At 35.7% G+C, this 18899-nt stretch overlaps 1 protein-coding gene across 4 annotated transcripts in view; it reads left to right on the forward strand.

The window, feature by feature from the left end:
* dpy19l3 (dpy-19 like C-mannosyltransferase 3) overlaps positions 1-18899 on the forward strand; it is a 50820-nt gene that overhangs the window by 28425 nt on the left and 3496 nt on the right. For all 4 annotated transcript variants that reach the window (XM_077229340.1, XM_077229341.1, XM_077229342.1 and 1 more), the window contains exon 17: positions 13952-14084. In XM_077229340.1, the coding sequence (XP_077085455.1) occupies positions 13952-14084 (133 nt within the window). The remainder of the gene's footprint in view (positions 1-13951; positions 14085-18899) is intronic.

Raw genomic sequence — 18899 nt, forward strand, 5'->3', positions numbered from 1 at the left:
TAAAGGTTGTTTTATTTTTTTAAATGCAAATTTGCATACCAAAATTTGAATTTGAAATGTAGGCTACACAATGCTACGCAAATATATATATATATATATATATATATATATATATATATATATATAATGTATTTTCATATTTTTGTTTATGACTTTTTGCCCCTTTATTAAACATTTAAAATATTCACAAATTAATATGGAAACAATTTCTAAGGCCAAATTAGAACCTGGAAATTATATTTTTCCCGCAGTGCTGAATGAGAAGAGCCTCTAACCATAACTGATTTATAGATGTTTTATAAGTTAATATGATAATAAATGTGTCTTCACATTGACCCATTTTAATTGTTTATTAATAAACTAGTGTTTTATAAATCAGTGTCGCTGTCGGCTGAAAACCTCTCCATCTCCGCTGTAAAGCGGATGCGCCTTTAGAGAGAAATGCACCTTTCATACGGGTATTTGCTTTCGATCAGATTTTTTTAGTTTAAAAGTGGACATTTCAATATAGGTAGGCTATATTTTGTTTGTTCATATTTGAGACGCGCTCCAGTTCATCAAAGTGCGCCTGATAGTTTGATTTTATTTACAAAAGCACATTTTCTTGTTATTGTGAGTTTAAATAAAAGTTGCAAATTATGTTTTTTTTTTTTTTTGTGTATGACCAGAAATTATATAGCTAGTATTTTCAGTTGTTTCCACTGTTGATAGGAAAATGCACGTGATCGTGCCTGCATGCAGCAAGCGCCACACTCCGCACACACACTTGGATATGCGTAAACATCTTGTGTTTATTTGTGATAATCTTACTACTAACTACTAACTTGTATTGTGAGAGACATTTGAAGAATTGCTTTGTTGTTCTTCTTTTTTTTTTGGATAAAAGCGTCTTCTACATAGCCCAAATGTAATAATAATAATGGTAATAATGGTAATTATTATTATTTGCGTTTATAACTATAAATTAGTTAACTGAAGACATAATATGTTAACCGACGCCTCGGTTGAAAACATCTCAACTTTTCAGAATGCCGCAAGTGCACAGCAAGTCATAATGACAAAACCCATCTGATCAGCTTCGGCCTTTCCGTAACAACATCGAACGCTCGGCCGGACAGCTGATCATAGCTGTACAGGGCAGGTTTTTTTTTCTCATCTCCATAAATATATCTACTAGTAAAGCTAATGCAAGGGCTAGAAATCAATCAATCCTTTGTATCAAATGCAATGAATCCTCGTCATCATGTCATGGAGAGCGCAGTTCATGCTTTCTTAGCAACAACAGACGGGAGCGCAAGCGCTTGTGGAAAGGAGAAAACGATGCGGCCCTTATGTACACTTATTAGGTGTACTTTAGTAATTCAGAATAAGACAAAAGCACGGTTTTGAAAATGGATATACTGACTCAATACATAAATGTTTCACAATTTAAATAATTAAAGTTACGGATTTCATAATAATAATAATGATAATTATAATTTTAAGAAGAAAATAAGGACGTCAATCATACACATTATTATTATTTTTATTATTATTATTATAACAGAATGATAATCAGCATACATTCAATAAAGACATTTAGCCCTTTTTTGGTGGTGGTGGGGGGCGGTCAGGGTTCTGGATCTTGGAAAGGGGGCGCTGGGCCAAAAAAGGTTGAGAACCACTGGTCTATGCACATGCTGAGTCTTAAATGCGCGTCTCAGGACACTGACTGTTTTTACCAATTGGACTCTTTTACATAGACGGCGGGACTTATTTCACCATATTGCACATATTGCTTTTCCCGCCATAATATAAGTGCACTATCTTGGTATACTAAATACCGTCTTTGGAGCAAACACAGGTGGTTGACACATGCAGACTATAGTTATCTTTATTCATTTCCTGAATAACTTCAGAAGTTATAACCAGTAAAAATGTATTTGTACTCTTTCAAACTAGAGTTCCTGGTTTCTCCGCCTCACACAAGCACTAGTCAGGAGTGTCTATTGTTATCTCCAGTAATTTGTTGCTGTTGTTCCGAATATTCTGTTTCTTTTTCAAATGTGAATAAAAGGCCCTGTTCAGGGTTGCCACTTTTTAGACCAACTCTTTGTGAAAAAAATGCAAGGTCCTTGTGTGAGCTGAGTGTACATTACCCGAGTACACTTTAGGCTGACGGACGTATTTGGAAAAGTTTTGTCTTTTTGTTTCTGACTTGAAAAAAGGGGTCCCATTAAAAAGGGGTTGGGAACCACGGGGCTAGTGCCAGACACAAACCACCCATCCAAATGCCATCATGATCTCTAACTAACAGTCTAGAGCCCACAATCTCTGCAGATCAGCTGAGAAGGCTTTGCAGGGACGGTGTCATGTGTATGTGTCTTCTCTTCATGAGTGATCAGTGGCCTTTCAGTCGAACCGCATCTGTCCCGTAGATGCAAGCGCGTCCTTTGTCGCAGTTCTGAGACTCTGTCATCACAGTCAGCCTTATCATTGTGAACGTCTCCCTGCCATGTAATTAATTTTTCCCTCTTTTCTTTTGTAGTTTTCTGCTGTGCACCCTTTTGTTATAGCCCCCATAAAGGAGTTATTTCTGAATGTTGCCTTGTTTTAAAATAATGAAGATAAATTAGACTTTTGTTTTCTCTGAAGGAAAAACTTTCTCAGCCCCTCCGAGCACAAGTAATTTGTGTTCCCCATCTGAACAAAGACGCATTTTCCTCCCGCTGTTTTCTCTGGTTTTTATTTTTCTTTTCTTCGTGTTTTCGACATCTTCGCTCTCACTTCCACTCTAATTGTCACTCTAGCCACATTCCATTCTAATTTGATCAAATTAGTGGCTTTTGCTGCTGCTGTAGATGTCTCGATGGAGATGTTGTTGGAGATATCTCGGTGGAGATATTTGACAAACTCAGCTCTAATAGCTGTACTTGCAAATGCTCGCCTTGTTTGAACTCCAGTAGAATTTCGCTAATTCACAAACACCCCAATATACGCTCTGCTTACGCGAATGAAAGGTTAGCTGGCACCATTTCACACTTGCCATTTTTCTTGTTTTACCACTGAGAACTGTTCATTTTGTGTTCCATATAAATTGCTGCTTTTTTCCAGTTGAGGTGGAATCTAACAGGAAGTCTCTGCCTTTTTTTGCTCTTTTAAAAATATTTCTGTGGCTTAGTTACAAATAGGTTTACTGGTCCCAAATGAATTGGTTAAGTGATCTCTGAAACCTATAGAGTGAAATTTTCATTTTACTCGAATTCATTCCCTTTGTGCAGTTTGAGTGCTGGTTCTGAGCCAGAGCCAGAGCCTAGTTTCAAATCATTTCTCTGTCTTTCGACACCCAAAGCACCACCTCTGAACCAGGAAAAGTGGTTTGTAAGTAGCATCAAAACATTACTGGTCTAGAAATAAGAAACACTTGCGTCAGGGGCTGGGGGCGGGGGGTTAACGTGACCAACAAGATAAACAGAAACTTGTGACCGCCATTTTTTAAATAGCAGCTAATCAAGCTAATAGCTTATAATCTCCGTCTATGCAAATTACGGTAAGCTGCACGAATGCGTTGGATTCGGCGTGTTTGGATGCCGATGTAGGTTCGCAAAGCCATGAGCGTCAATAGTATTGCAACAACTGCTATTGTTTATGGAAGGCTCGTCAGTCGAACCAACTCCGAACCGGCAATAGCTCTAGCTCTGAACTTGCACCTGGTTCATGCTGTTGGAAAAGGGGTATCAGATCCCACCCTGATGTAGCTTTATCCCCACACTGGCCAGTTTGTTTATGTGTGTAATGCAGTGCATCTTATTGTCTGCTCCTCGGCCATCTCAAGGACATTTAAAGGGATCCTGTTATGCCCTTTTACAAACTCTTGATTTTGTTTTTGGGGTGTACATTAGAATAAGCTTTCATGCTTGATTGTTCAAAAAACACATTCTTTTTCACATATTTTACATTATTACAGCATCCCTCTCCCGTCTTGCTCGAACGATAAAGACCCTCCTTCCGAAATATGGAATGTGCTGTGATTGGTTATCTGGCCCAGTGTGTTGTGATTGTCGCCGCATGTTCTGAAAATGTCACGCCCCTTACCATAACTGTGATCATCTGCTCAGTTGTAAATATTAAGGATGGTGTCAATTTCAAATCAATTCAAGCCTGAATCAGACTTAAAAATTTTAACAAACAAGAGGATCGTCCAGAACAGATTTCATGTATGGACTTTGCAAGCATGGATTTAACAGGACGTTTCAGAGTGGTAGGTTGTTGTTTTTTAATTTTTTTTAAAAATATATTTTAGATACAATGTAATACACCATTTAATCATGATATTTGTCGGGAACCGATGTTAATACAAACAGTAATTTTCCTTAGGGGTGGTGAACAGTCTTACAAAAGTGAGAGCTTACAAAAGCTACAGTAAAAACTACATCAATAGTGTAATGTTTGTTAGTCGGCTAGCGGAGGTAAAGCTTTGCCCTTTGTTTACATCATAGCAACTACATAAAACTTATAATTGTAGATGTTAATAGAAAACACAAATACAAATAATAAGACATACTTACAAGTTGTGATCCATAAACAACAGATTGTCCTGACAAAATGGGAACTGTTTAGTTTTTAGAAGTGTCACCTGCATTGTACTCTCTTCTGTAAGCTTCCGTGAAATGTGCAGCACACAGATAAATGCTGGGGTTATAATGTTCAGGAACGGTGTTTAAAATCCATTTTCACCACTCTGGTAAGCCTTAGGAAGGTTTAACAAATTAGTTCTGGAAAAGGGATTGACAAAACAGCGTTTCTTTGACATAGCGACAACACGGTCTTCTCAAATGCAGCTCAACTTGGTCGCATCCCCTTTTTTGCGTATTCTGTGGGTGGAGATTATTTAAATAAGTAATAGTATGACTTAGCCCAGAAAAATCGCATTGTAATCCAAACGAGTGGTTCGTTGTAGTTCTTGGGAAGTGGATTCTGTTAAATAAAGTATCTCCCTTTGGAGTGGACTTTGAGCTTTGTAGCCTTGCAGATCTTTTTTATGCTCAAACAGCAACATTACAGACTAACTAAAGTTGAAAAAATTGAAAAGCATAATAGGACACCTTTAAGCAAGGCTATATGAACATTTCTGTTTGTGTCTGCGTACAGTAATTGTGAAAAATGTTACTCCTTCCCCCCCATATCGTATCATGAAGACACAGGCATTTTAGACTACATTTTTAAAATATTTGTTTTTCTTTGTTTCTCACACTTTCTATATTTCCATCACCTGCCTCTCTCTTCACTTTTGAAGTGTTGACAGACTTTTTTGATGTCATTCACCACCTGAAATATTTTTTTTTGTGACATTTTATGCTGACAAATTATGAGACCCTTAGACTAATGAGTGTTCTGGACGTTCTGCCAAGGACCATTTGTCAGACTTAGATCAAAAGCAGATACTGATGACAGACATTTCCAATGAGTGATCATTTAGAAAATTATGTCTGGGTATATGAATGTGGCTTTGAGAGGTTGTAGTACTAGGACACAGTGGTTTAAGCCCATGACATCGAGATATATCAAGGAACATGACTGACATGTCCCAACCGTACTATTAATTTCAGCCTTTAAAATGATTGAGTGCTTAACAAACAACAACCGCCCCAACATGGACTGATTTATCTGTATTTATAAAAGTGGATCAACATCAATCTAATGGGAGGTAGTTCAATTTGCTTACTGAATTCAAAAATCATTTCTGTCTGTGCAGGAGATGTACTGCATGGTTATACGTCTATGAAGATATGGCTGCACAGGCCACCCTATATGCCCCACATCTTGGAATATTAATGATGTTAATCAATTTTTATAATGTCAGCAGGGTGCAGCCTAACACAAGGTGACATTTACATAAGAGAATATAAATCTGAAATTTAATGTAAATCTGGTAGATGCCATTGCAGTCCCTTGTCAATATGGAGTAATTACATTGAGACCCACAAGAGCAGGAAATGATGCACTGTGGGAGAGGTCAAAGGTCAGTCTAGTCAGAAATTCCTTGGTTTAAACAAAGTCATTACGCCAGTGTAGATTTAAGACCAGGTGAGTGTGAGGTAATTTTGGAAATCCCCATTATGTCATTGCAAAACCAGACCAACACCCAGCCAAACATGTAAACCCAAATACATTTACACATAGTTAACTCTCACTAACCTAATGCTCATAAGTACACATATTTACACAATCACTATAATCAGTTGATTTTGCAGAATTTGCACAATGTTCAGGTGGTTTTAATGTAGCCAAGTCAAGTGCAAAGAGACCATTTAAAGCTAGTTTTACTTTTAACAGCAGCAGCATAGTCATTTTCTATTAGTATTATTGTATTTATTATTGTTATTATTATTATTAATGTGTTTATTTTTACATTTATAAGTAATTGTTTACATTGGACTCGAATCATATGATTCAAATTGATCTTATCCTATACATTATATACCTTTTGAAACCTTCGTCAGTCAATCAATTGAAATGAAGAATTTAACAATTCAATTCAGGGGTTTAGGAGTGTAAACAGACTCTGGACTTTTATGATTTTATGCAAAAAACTTTCTGAAAGCCTACATGGGTATTGTATATTCAGTAGTCTAGTTAGAACATGAAAACAATGCAAACGCTATTGTTCAATCTTTTTTTTTTTTTTTGGCAATAATTGCTGCTTACACATGTATGTATTCACCACTGAAACCATAAAATGCATGCTATTATCTGTGTCAATAACCAGTTGTCTTTGTTTTGTCATCCCTTTGAAATGATATTAAAGTGAGATAGGGCTGTTCAGATGCCATACTAGTGATGAATTGAGCATTTGAAATTCATTATTCTGCTCTATGGTCCCTGTTATCAATGAAGGATAAAACAGAAGTTCCTTTACTCTGAAGCCTTTTCCTGTGTCAGAAGTGTGAAAAAAAGGTTTATAAGGAAGAGGAAGGCCAATGAGATAATTTGTCTCTGATGAGGTCTGTGGTAAGGTAGTTAACCATGTGCTTCTCTGTGGACGATATTGGATAGAAATTAGTCTGAGTGGAAAAATGGAGGTGGCTGTGAGAACATTACTTTGGAGTCTTGCCTGAAGTTTATTAGGCTCATTCTTATACAGTGTTTTTCTCATGCATAGTTTGATTGAATATTTTGCCATTCCATGATTCTCCTAGTCAACACTGTCAAATAATTCTCAAAGTGAGCACAGTATTAAACCAAACCCCACTAAAATAAAATCTTACATTATGCTCATAATAGACAGAGACTTTACGTTTGAATCTTTTTATCAAAACACATTTATTTTTTTTATATTTTTTTTTATTTTCTTTATTTAACAGACAGACATGCAAACCGAAATAGTGCAGTGGCGAACAATCTAGTAATTCCAGAAGTGAAATAAAAGTGTGTTAATGTATAGGTGTGTGTGTGTGAGTGTGGGTGTGTGCATGTGTGTGTATGCATAAACAAAGTAACCATTTATTATTTATTACCATCGTCATTCCCATCACCACCACCACTCCTCACTACCATCATACTGCCAACATTGTATTAGTCAATTTTTATTTTTATTCTTATTTCCATCTTTCCTCCTATGTAACAATTGCCATTGTCAGCACTCTCCAAAAATAAAAGATACTATAATAATATAATATAATATAATATAATATAATATAATATAATATGATATGATATGATATGATATAATATAATATAATATAATATAATATAAGATAACTCTCCCCCTACATCTCTTCAGTCCCTATCTTCTCTTTTTTTTAAATTGATTAATATATTTTTTAATGTTATGTGTAGTGTCTAAGGTGCATCAAAAGGAGGAGTACAGTGTTTGAGTGTCCCAACTTGGGACAGAGATGCTGTCCCATGGAAACCACTTCTCGCCTGCCTTGCCTTCCTCAGTGTTTTAGGTTTTTCATATATATAAATACTTTTTATATATATATATATATATATATATATATATATATATATATATATATATATATATATATATATATATATATATATATATATATATATATATTCTATGTTGTGGTGCATTAAAAACACATGAAAATATTAGGGGGGAATTTGGAAACAATCAATTGATTTAACCATAGCAGTTGATAACAATAAACACCAGGTTAGTAATTCCAGAACAGCACTGACAATAAAAATATTGATAATAATAATAATTAATAACTAGCAGCATTTAGCGGTGTTCAAGCAGTTAAGGCATTTGAGATTTTTAACCACACAACTATCAAAAGACATTAAGTTTTATGCAGCAAGCATTTAACCACTGACATCATAGATGGAATAGACCTTGTTTTAGCATGATTTACCATGATATACCAAACTTTAGTGGGATTGTTCATGATTTACCATGTTCGAGTATGATTTACCATGAATCTAGCATTGTTTACCATAGTTTACCATTATATACCAAGTTCTAGTATGATTCACTATGATTTACCCTCTTCTAGCATGGTTTACCACAATTGAACACATTGTAGTATGATTTAATATGATTCTAGCATGATTTAGCAGTTTACCAAGATTTACCATGTTATAGGATGATTTATCATGATATACCACATTCTAGAATGATTTACCAGGATTGTAGCATGATTTACCATGATTCATCACATTGCTAGCATTATTTATTATTTATGCAAACGATTGAACTTGAATAAATTAATTGATTGTTGATGTTACTTATTTTCATATGCATTGTTTTAAAAAAAACATTGTATTATTCCGGCAATAAAATACAGTTTTGTTTTCTATGACTTGGTTTGATTCCATGTATTTTTTAATGGCACGTTTTTCATATTAACTAATAAAAATGCTTAAACACATTTTGTTATAGCTATAGATATTTGAAATCAATGGTAGGTAAAAAAAAATGCTTATTACAGGTTTCCCATTTAAAACGCAATTTTAAGTTTTCATTTTAATCATATAATTTTATTGAAAAAAATGTCTCAAATTTTCATCTTTACTCAATAATGCATGCTTAGACACAAACACACACACACACACACACACTTTTGGGATGTTATTTTGAAAATCTAATTTAGTTTAATATAGTTGATAAAATCTAATTTAGTTTAGTTGAATATTTAGGTAATATAGTTTAATAATATTAAACTATATTACCAGTCCATCATAATAATAAAAAAAATAGCTTTAAGAAGTAAAATGACCAGCAGAGGGCAGTAGAAGACCACTTATTGGCTCACTTTCATTTTTAAACTACTTGGTTACACATTTATTCTTCACTAAAGCAAACCAGTTTTTTCATGTTAACTCCATAATGCATGCTTACACACACAGACAGAGACAAACACACACACACACACACACACACACACACACACACACACACACACACACACACACACACACACACACACACACACACACATTATTATTAAAATCTCTTTTAATGGTATATAAGCATTTCACATATTTCTTTGTGATGTAATAATATAAAACTAATTAAAAAAAAATAGCTTTAAGCATTTGTTTGTAAGCCAATGCTGAAAGCTGATTAAAAGATTAAACATGTCTAATACTGCTGCTCCCTCTAGTGGACAACAGTGGTATTACAGCCTATAGAGTTGAAATGAATCTCCCGAGGCCCGCGACGCTAGATTTCATCAAGGCCCAATAGAGGACCTTACCATCAAAGCGCAGCGACTTTCCGTTTTCGAGTTATGAGTGAATTTGTACTGGGGGGGGCGTGGCCTAAATGGCGGTTAAAGTTTTACTTTCATTTTCACAATTGACATTATAGTAATACATCAATAGATACATTTTGACAAAATGTGATTGTAAAGGTTCAAATAATGATTTTATAAAGTCCAAATATGAATTATATATAAAAATATTAGGGAGTAGTATGATGAAATGACAGCAGGGGGCAGTAAAATACCACTTATTGGCTGTCATACACCCTATTATAGCCATCCAAATGCTGAAGTTCAACTTTTTCTGATAATTATTGATCTAGAGAGTCCAGAGTATTGTACTGCACTGATTTTGAACATTATGATCTGAACATTATATGATCATAGATGGAAAAAAACATTTACAGGCAATACAGGCAATTTACAATAGGAAATACATGGTTTTGAAGCTTTTTGACAGTTATAGCGCCACCTATGGTCCGATCTCCATGAAACTTTGCATGCTTCTTCACCATGTTATGACACATATGCTCATCGATTTTTGTAAAGTTCTGAGTTTTTATTTATGATTTATAGGCTTTTGAGTGTATTTTGCCCCGCCCCTTTTTCTAAATGACCCTGTTACAGCCACCCAATTGCAAAATTTCAACTTTTTTTCAATAATTATTGATCTAGAGAGTCCAGAGAATTGTCCTAGACTGGTCTGGTTCTTTGGAAATCGGTCTGGAAATTTTTGAAATCTGAGACATACATCTTGTTCGTCTTGAGCCAAGGATCACAGTGGTGTAAAAAGCATGAGGCCAGGGCCAACGGTCTAGGAGTTATTAGCAATTTAGTACCTTTGGTTGCTGTAGCGCCACCTATGGGCCAATCGGGGTCATACTCTGATAGGTTCTCCCCAAAAGTATGGCCTACCATCTGGCCGAGTTTCAAGTCTCTAGGCCTTACGGTTTGGGCTGCACGATGCGTTTTAGGGCAATTTTTTTTTTTCAAATTGCAAATACAATAGGTTTTCAGCACTAAAGTGCTTGAACACCTAATAATAAAAATGATAATGATGATGGCAATGGTGATAGCAATGATGAGAGCAACGACAATAACAACAGCAATTACAACAATAATAAATAAATAAAATAATCATAACAGTAACAGTAATGATAATAATGACAATGATGACAAAAATAACAAAAATGCAGTAATATCCGTGGGTTGATTAAAAACGTGGGAGGAGTCGGAAAAAGGTGGGAGGAGTCAGTGTTCAAAACACATTTATTAATGCCCTGGGTCTTTTTATGAGTGTAATTAACCACCCAATGTCAAAGTCTATATTTCCATATTGTTCCAACTTTCCAGGGTTAATTGTAAATTCATTTTAAACAATAAATAAATTGGGTTTGAAGGAAACAAGTTTGTCTCTTTATCGTATGTGGCCAGCAATCATAATTAGACCTTAGTTATAGGTCCCATGCAACACATAAACAATGAACAAAATGTGAGTAGGTGCAGCAACACACTTTTTTCTGATTTTACACGGACTGACCCGTAACTGCTTTTGTCTTGGGAGATTACTTCACTTGTTTGAAGCAAAACCTTGAAAGGTTTAGACAACATATCAGTACACTGTAACAAGTCAAGATATCTACAAAATATCTCTATTGACTAGAATGTTTTCAGTGAATTAATTTGAATTTTATTTTGGAATCATGGAGGATCCTTCCCTCTGTCTGTCTGTCAATTCAGCGTGTGTAAACTACTCTGAGGGCTGCCCTCATTTTCCACTGGGTCAGATTTCTCATTTTCCCATCCACATTCCCCACTAACATCAGAATGTATGTATATGTGACCAGATGTTAAGTTTGTCTTAGAAGTGAAGATCATGCCGAATTCTTTGAGCCTGTTGAAATTGGAGTAATTTTCTTTCTTTCTTTGCTGCTTCAATGCTGTCTTAGTAAGCTTTAAGATTGAAAATAGCTGTTAGTCACCCTGTGTGAGTGTGTTTGTGAGTCTGTCCCCCATGTTAACGTCTTTCCGTGTGTGGTATGAACAGACAGAGATGGAGCAGGGTGTGTCATTGTACCCCCGTGGGGCGACGAGGAGTTAATTTTAGATTGTGTGTGTTTGTGTAGCACTTAGACTCTTGACTATTAAGTTATTGAACTACGAGCAAGGTTTCCTGTAAGGGTCCATGTTCATGGTTAACCCATAATGACCATACTTGCTCCTCTGTAATGAAACATTTCAGTCATGGATCCAGTATTTAATCAAACTCATTCCAGACTGGACCGGGATGAAACCATCATATCCTTTGTAACCTTCAGACACTTTGTCATTTTTGGCTTGAGCTGCAGCCAACCTTGAAGCAAGATGTCTGTAACAATATTTTGTTTTATTGCCTGAACAGACTTTTGAGTGCTTGAGGCTGTTTTTTTTAATCAGTGGTTGTTTTAACTTGTTTTGCTTCGGGACCCAGATTATATTGGGTCGGACATCGAGTAATGACCTAACACAGTTCCATTTTTTTTTTTTTTTTTTTTTTGTGAAAAAAGAGAATGAAACATTGAAATGTATTAATATTAGCATTAACTATTTTTTTTTTTTTTACTATTATTGATTGATTTACAATTATTATTTTATTTTGGTTATAGATATAGACTCATTTACTGTTACTACTATATTATGTATAATTCATAGTTATTACTATAGAAACATGTACCATGTGTAGCAAGGACATAAAGGACAAATACATTGTTACCAAATACAGTGCAACCTTTTTTATGATGTTAAAATTCCTTGATGTGAAGTACCATATTTAGATATAACTGGCTTAATGGCCGTAATAATAAATTACATTGTGACAGATGACATTGCACAAATGACATTGTGTGACATTGACATTGTGGGCAGCACAGATGTTTTTTTTTTCTGGTTGCAGATCTATTTCAGTTCGGATCACATTTTCTTTTAAAGGTGCAGTAAGTAATTTCTTTGACACGTTGTTGAAAGTGGATTGGACTGAGCACCGTAAAACGATTTTAGCCAATCAGCAGTAGGGGGTGTGTCCACTCATGATGGGGGAGGAGAGAGAGTGAGCAAGAGGGAGATTTGAAGAAAGACTGTAGAAAGAGAGATGGCTAAGAAACATTAAGAAAAAGAGGTCAGAGGAATATCTGACCTCATAAAGAACATAAAGTAAAGGTCATAAATAACAAAAGATCAGAGAAATATCACTGGAAAAAGAAAGTTTATGGCAAGGCAAGAGCGTTCCAGTACTGGAGAGACCTGAGTGGGTAGGTCTGAAACAGAAGTTACATTGTTTCTGTTCCATATGCAAGTTAGTTTTGCTATGTTTCACAGAACCAAGATATTCTCTTGTTGTAATGTTAGCTATAGTAATAGACCAGTTTTTAGTGTCATTGTTTGTCTGGAGCTGCTGGCGACTAACAACCAACTCTTGCTTGCATATACTCTTGTGCACTAAACGTTCTTGTTTTTAGGTTCTTCCTTGTCGTTCGTTCGTCATCTTAGCATTTTTTGTTCTGCTTCAGAAATCCACTCTTGCATTGTGTTTTTGGATTTTGGGGACATAGCAACGAAGGAAGGGGTGTGTGTGTTTGTTTGAGTTGATTTCAAATATCAACAGTGTTTCTCAGAAATCACCTAAGCATCATTAACTTGATAGTTTTATTGATGCTTTTTGAGGACGAGGTGGTGTCACAATCAGAATATGAATAATTTGTCTCTTTTACCAATACAAAATAAAATTTCAATTAAAAGATTTGGAAGATGTTTTCTTCTTCTGGTGGCCCCTGTCTGTATTAGACGCTCATAGTCAGGAGTAGAATTCTAAAGCTGAATTTGAAAAGTTATGTTTTGATAAACAGATGGTCTCTGAAACATCTATCAGGCTATTCAAAAAAACATACAGCTTCAGCACTTCACTACATGCCATGCACATATATACAATGACAGGAGAAAGATCACATTCAGACAAAGTGCCTTTTCAGCCCGCAATAGATTTCAAAACTAATGTTCCAGACATCGGTGATGGTTCAGTGAGGAGGGACGCGGCCATTTGTGCACTCCCATTTCACATTTCCCCCTTCACCTGAAATAAATGTCTGCAGATTTACCTTTTCTCATAACTGCCACCACTACACATCTAGTCCCCCTTTGCAATCCCCTGTTCTGATATATTAGTGAAACTTGGGAAGTGTGGGTTACAGAGCTCTCTCATGTTTATTTCTTCTCGACAGATTGAAGACGCCCAAACGGGCAGTGTTTGCAGGCAGCATGCAGCTGTTGGCTGGAATTAAGCTGTGTACGGGAAGAATATTGACAAACCATCCACACTACGAGGACCAGGCGCTGAGGGAGAGGACCAGACAGGCAAGTCTCAGCATTGTTTTCACTCTTTTCACAATTCAATCCAAGTTCTACAATGTCCAGGACCTCGGGGACATGTTTTGCAACACTAGTCTGGTGAAGGTTTTTGAGGACACAAGCAGTAATCAAGGGGAGTATTGGTTTATGATTGTTCAACAGTCACAAAATATACATTTATTTTATTTAATATATATTGTTTACATAAACTATACATAATAATGTTTTGCTTCAGAATTGAACATATGGTCAAGCGTCCAAGGTCTGCATCAAAAAATTAACGACTTCTCAGAACCATATGAGCCAATAATCAAATCTTTTATTTTGCATTGAAGCCTCATTATGAAAATTGAAATAAATGAAGCAGGAATAAATCAGTGTGAAATAAAAAAAGATATCTTCAGATACTGTTAGAAGGAATTAAAGCATTGAAGTCTATAAGTGTGTACCTTAACAAATCAGTTGATAATCTTAATGATGAGATTACAAATGGACCACATCAAGAAGATCATGAGCAAATGGTTCATAAATCCTCTTTAAGAGCTTTCTTAATGACATATGCACTTGGCTTCATCAGCAGAAGTGTGACTTTTGGCATAATTAATTTAATTTAATTATGTTTCTCATAGGGGTGGTTGGAAGTTGACACATCAGTAGGTGTCTTTATGAAGTGTAATAAACTCCACATCTCTGCTGTTATATGTGCCATTACTTTTGCGTCATGGCGTACAAAAGAAAAACATTTATAACATTCTGATTAAAAAGTATGATGTACACTGACTCAAATCTGTCAAATCTCAAATCTGTTTTTAGCTGTAATTTGGTTTGTATCAGCTGTCTCTCTCTTCCATTTCTGTCTGAAAGAAACATGTCATGTTTCCTTTGGCTTGACTAGCGGAGATTTGTCTGTAGCAGAGCTCCATTGCTTGAGTTAAGTTTGTGAATTCTGCCTCAGAATTGAGGTTAATAGTCAGAGGAGGATTTCTGATGATCAAATGAGGGTGTGTTTATTCTCGCATTTGTGTATGAGTGTGGAGGAAGAAAATATGGATCTGAACAGTTGGTGGAAGGCCAGACTCCTGCTCTAGTGTTCTTGCTTCATTCAGAGTGTTGATGAGAATTGATCTAACCAGAAGGAGCCAAATTACCCATCAAATCAGTATATTAAAGCAGAGGTTCTCCAACTGGAGGAATACAGTGAGGTTGCAAGGGTGTGTGTGGTGGACTTTAAAATGAGGAGGCAGTCCTCTCTGGGTTTAGGTTATGTTAGTCCGACATAGATCAATGTACTAGTTCAATTTGATGTTTACACTGTTTCCAGATTTACTTTACCTTATTGTACCCTTATTTATGTAACAATCAAGAAGCAACCAATACTATAATATTTTTGTATGTTTATATTAACATACCATTCATTCAAATCAAGTCAAATCAAAGTTTGTGCATTTTTATGCATTTTCAAACTTTTCATGTTGTTTCAACCTGGGGATGTGCTCAAATCCAATTCAATGTCAAAATAGAAAAAAAAATCCTTAAGATGCCATCAATCTGTGTTCTTGTTCGATAGCAGGGGACCGCATATTTTAGTTAAACAACCTTGTTATTTTGTCTGTTTTTCAAAGTTTGTAATGTGATTCACTTTGCAGCTGTTTCGTTTGGTTCATGGTTTTTAACTCTTTCATGAAATAAGTATTTTTTATTATTATTATAATTATTATTATTTTTTAAATACTTGCATAACCAAGACTGCTGAAAACTGTGGCCTGTGTACCCATCTGCTACGCCACTGAACTGGAGATGCTTTTCTCTGTGTTGTACATGGGCTCCGCAAGCTATTTTTTTTAAACTGCTTTCAAAAATGAGATCAATTGTCCGCCAAATGTAGGGCTTCCCCCGACTAAAGATTTTTCTAGTCGACTAGTAGTCATTAATTTAAGCCATTAGTTGACTAATGCGCGAGACATTTTAATTGTTTATTAACAACATTTAAAAAGACTAGGATAAAGTGATTGCAAAGATGAAGTTGAAAATACTGACACGCCATCTCCTCAATAGACCTGTAGTGTGGATATGCCTTTTGGAGAAAAATAAAAACTTTCATACACATTACATAAGAGTATTTGTTTTCGATTTGAAACCGTCCATTTAAAAGTAGACATTTCAAGCTTTCTATATAGGTCCTATGTTTGTGAGGCAAGTAGCCTATACGCTGAGTTTCGGTACCTTTTTTTGACACGCTCCAGTTCATGGAGACCAAGTCGCAGAAGGCACATCCTGTTTGTTTTCTTTATTCTACAAAAGCAAAAAAACTTTGTTGTTGATGCGAGTTTACACAAATAAAAGACAACCTTTTACTGTGTCGAATTATGCCCCTGGCGGCTCGCGTTTTAACCACCTGCTGTGCCTCGTGTTTTTGTAGGAGCGCTCTGAAACCGCCTTTCCACTGCACACGACAAGTGAAGTCATTCATTTCCTGCATGGAGTTCCGATCATATGCGTATGCGGAAATTTCTAATCTTATTTGAGCTTTGAATGCATTCAAATATCTGAACTTCTGCGGCTAGACCGTATGCGACCGGTCAACCGGATTAGATGTGTATTATAATCAAAACTATGAGCGCAAAGCTAGAAATACCAATATTTTAACACTTTAACGTTATTCTGTAAAATATATTTCTGTATAATATATTCCTGTAAAATGGCGCTTATTAATAATTATGGCAGAAATGTGTTACCCTGAGCTGTATGACTTCACGAACTACTACTAAGTTAATAAAAAGCTAATATGACCGTTTGCTTAAAGGTGCTCTAAGCGATGTCACGCGTTTTTTAGGCCAAAACATTTTTTATCACATACAGCAAACATCTCCTCACTATCCGCTAGCTGCCTGTCCCCTGAGCACACTGTAAAAAAATCGTGGTCTCTCCAGACACCCCAGGCTCCAAAAACGGCAACAAAAACCCTGAAAAACACGCTCTTATTTTTAGTTACTTGAGTATTTTTAGTTCCTGCTGATATCAGGTAAAAATACAAGTGTTCGCATCGGCACCTATACTTTAGCTTCCACACTCCGCACAAACACTTGTACAGTATATGCTCCTGATAATAGCGCACTTTTATCTAGGTTACGTTAGACTGAGCAGCCAAGTAAAGTTTTTTCTATTTGCATGTTTCAAATGATGAGCCATATTTGAGGTCGATGGATGATAGGCAAACATTTGGATTTCCTGCCCCACAATCTGTAATAATTACAACAAGGACCTGCCGTTAACAACCTGTCTCTCACGGACACGGACTTCGCCACTTCCTGTGGAGTTTTCGTTTCTGCGATTAATAAAATGTTGGACGACTAAGCTTCTTCCCGTCAATTAACGTTTAGTCAACTATTAGGGGGTAGCCCTAGTCAGATGTTTTGCGGTCATGGATCAAAAATAATAAGCGTGAATCAAAAATCTGAAAACGCATTAAAAAATGTATTGCACAAAACTGAAAATTGATGCAAAGTTATCAGAATAGCAAAAAATGCAGACATGGATCGAAATAAAAGCGTGAATGAAAAACAAATCGCATTTCAAAGTTATGTTTTCTGCTCATATATATATATATATATATATATATATATATATATATATATATATATATATATATTTTTTTTTTTTTTTTTTTACACTTATGCTGTTTTTCTCTTCGCTCTTGTTTCCACATTCTGCACTTGCTTTTCCAAATTTTGCAGTTATAGTTTCATGTAAATCAGGGTCACCATTTGGTCCATTTTGGCTAGTTTTAGTAGATACAGATATTTGTTTTGCACACTGTACTTTGTCACTGTAATGCTGCAATAAACTGCTTATTTCTTCTTCAATGTTTTCATTGAGATCGTCAATGATCTTAATTTTTTCCTACACTGGCTATGTCACTAATGTTGATGTCATGTTTCATTTCAATTCATATTGGCCAAAGTGATGATATCCGAGTCGTTGAGTTAGTAATTTAGTCCATTCATTTCCACCAATTTGACCCATTCAGGGCGATTTGCAGACCTGTTGCAAGCATAAGAAACAGGCATTATCGCATTGACAGAATGACAACATGATCATCCAATCACAGTGTGATGAAAGCAGCTCCTGAAACACAATGAGCTCATGGAGGCAAATGCATACTACTTTGAATATTATTGTATTTCTCATTGTGTAATATTTGCATTATTCATGCAATGTTGATTATTTTCTCATCCGACATTGCTGATGATTCCCTCCTTTGCGAAAAGGCAACATAAATGCAACACATTTTTACATCCATACAGAAAATGTTTATAAAATATTTATTTACATTTTGTCATGGGAAATTACCCATAAATACCTTTACATCATATTAGCAAATATGTTATGAATCCTTAATTCATTTTTCCAATATTTTTTCAAAGGCTTATTAGGTTTGCATTTCTTGGAACAGTAATTTGGTTTGTTGGGTTGCCATGGATTTCATCAGAGCGGTCTGTTCTCTTCACTGTACGATATGAATCTGTGGCTCATGACAAAATGAGTTTTAGTTTTAGTTTAGTTTAGATAGTCTGTCAACATCAGCTTATAAAAAGGGCACGGAAACCCTACAACCGGGCTTAGAGCGGGCTTATAGCAGCCTTCCTGGCACGTTGAACTGCTGTCTGCATGATATGGAGATGTCAAACCTAATCATGGCGTCTTCAGTTATGCAGCCTGTTGCTCCATTAATTGAAATACTGCAAGTATGTTTTTGTGGTTTGTGAAACTGCGTATGGAATACTGTAACATTGTTTTTCTGCTTGCTTGGCGGATCTGTTT

This window comes from Siphateles boraxobius, unplaced genomic scaffold (assembly GCF_051911475.1).
Source record: "Siphateles boraxobius isolate OS27281-9 unplaced genomic scaffold, OSU_SipBor_1 130, whole genome shotgun sequence".
NCBI lineage: Eukaryota > Metazoa > Chordata > Actinopteri > Cypriniformes > Leuciscidae > Siphateles > Siphateles boraxobius.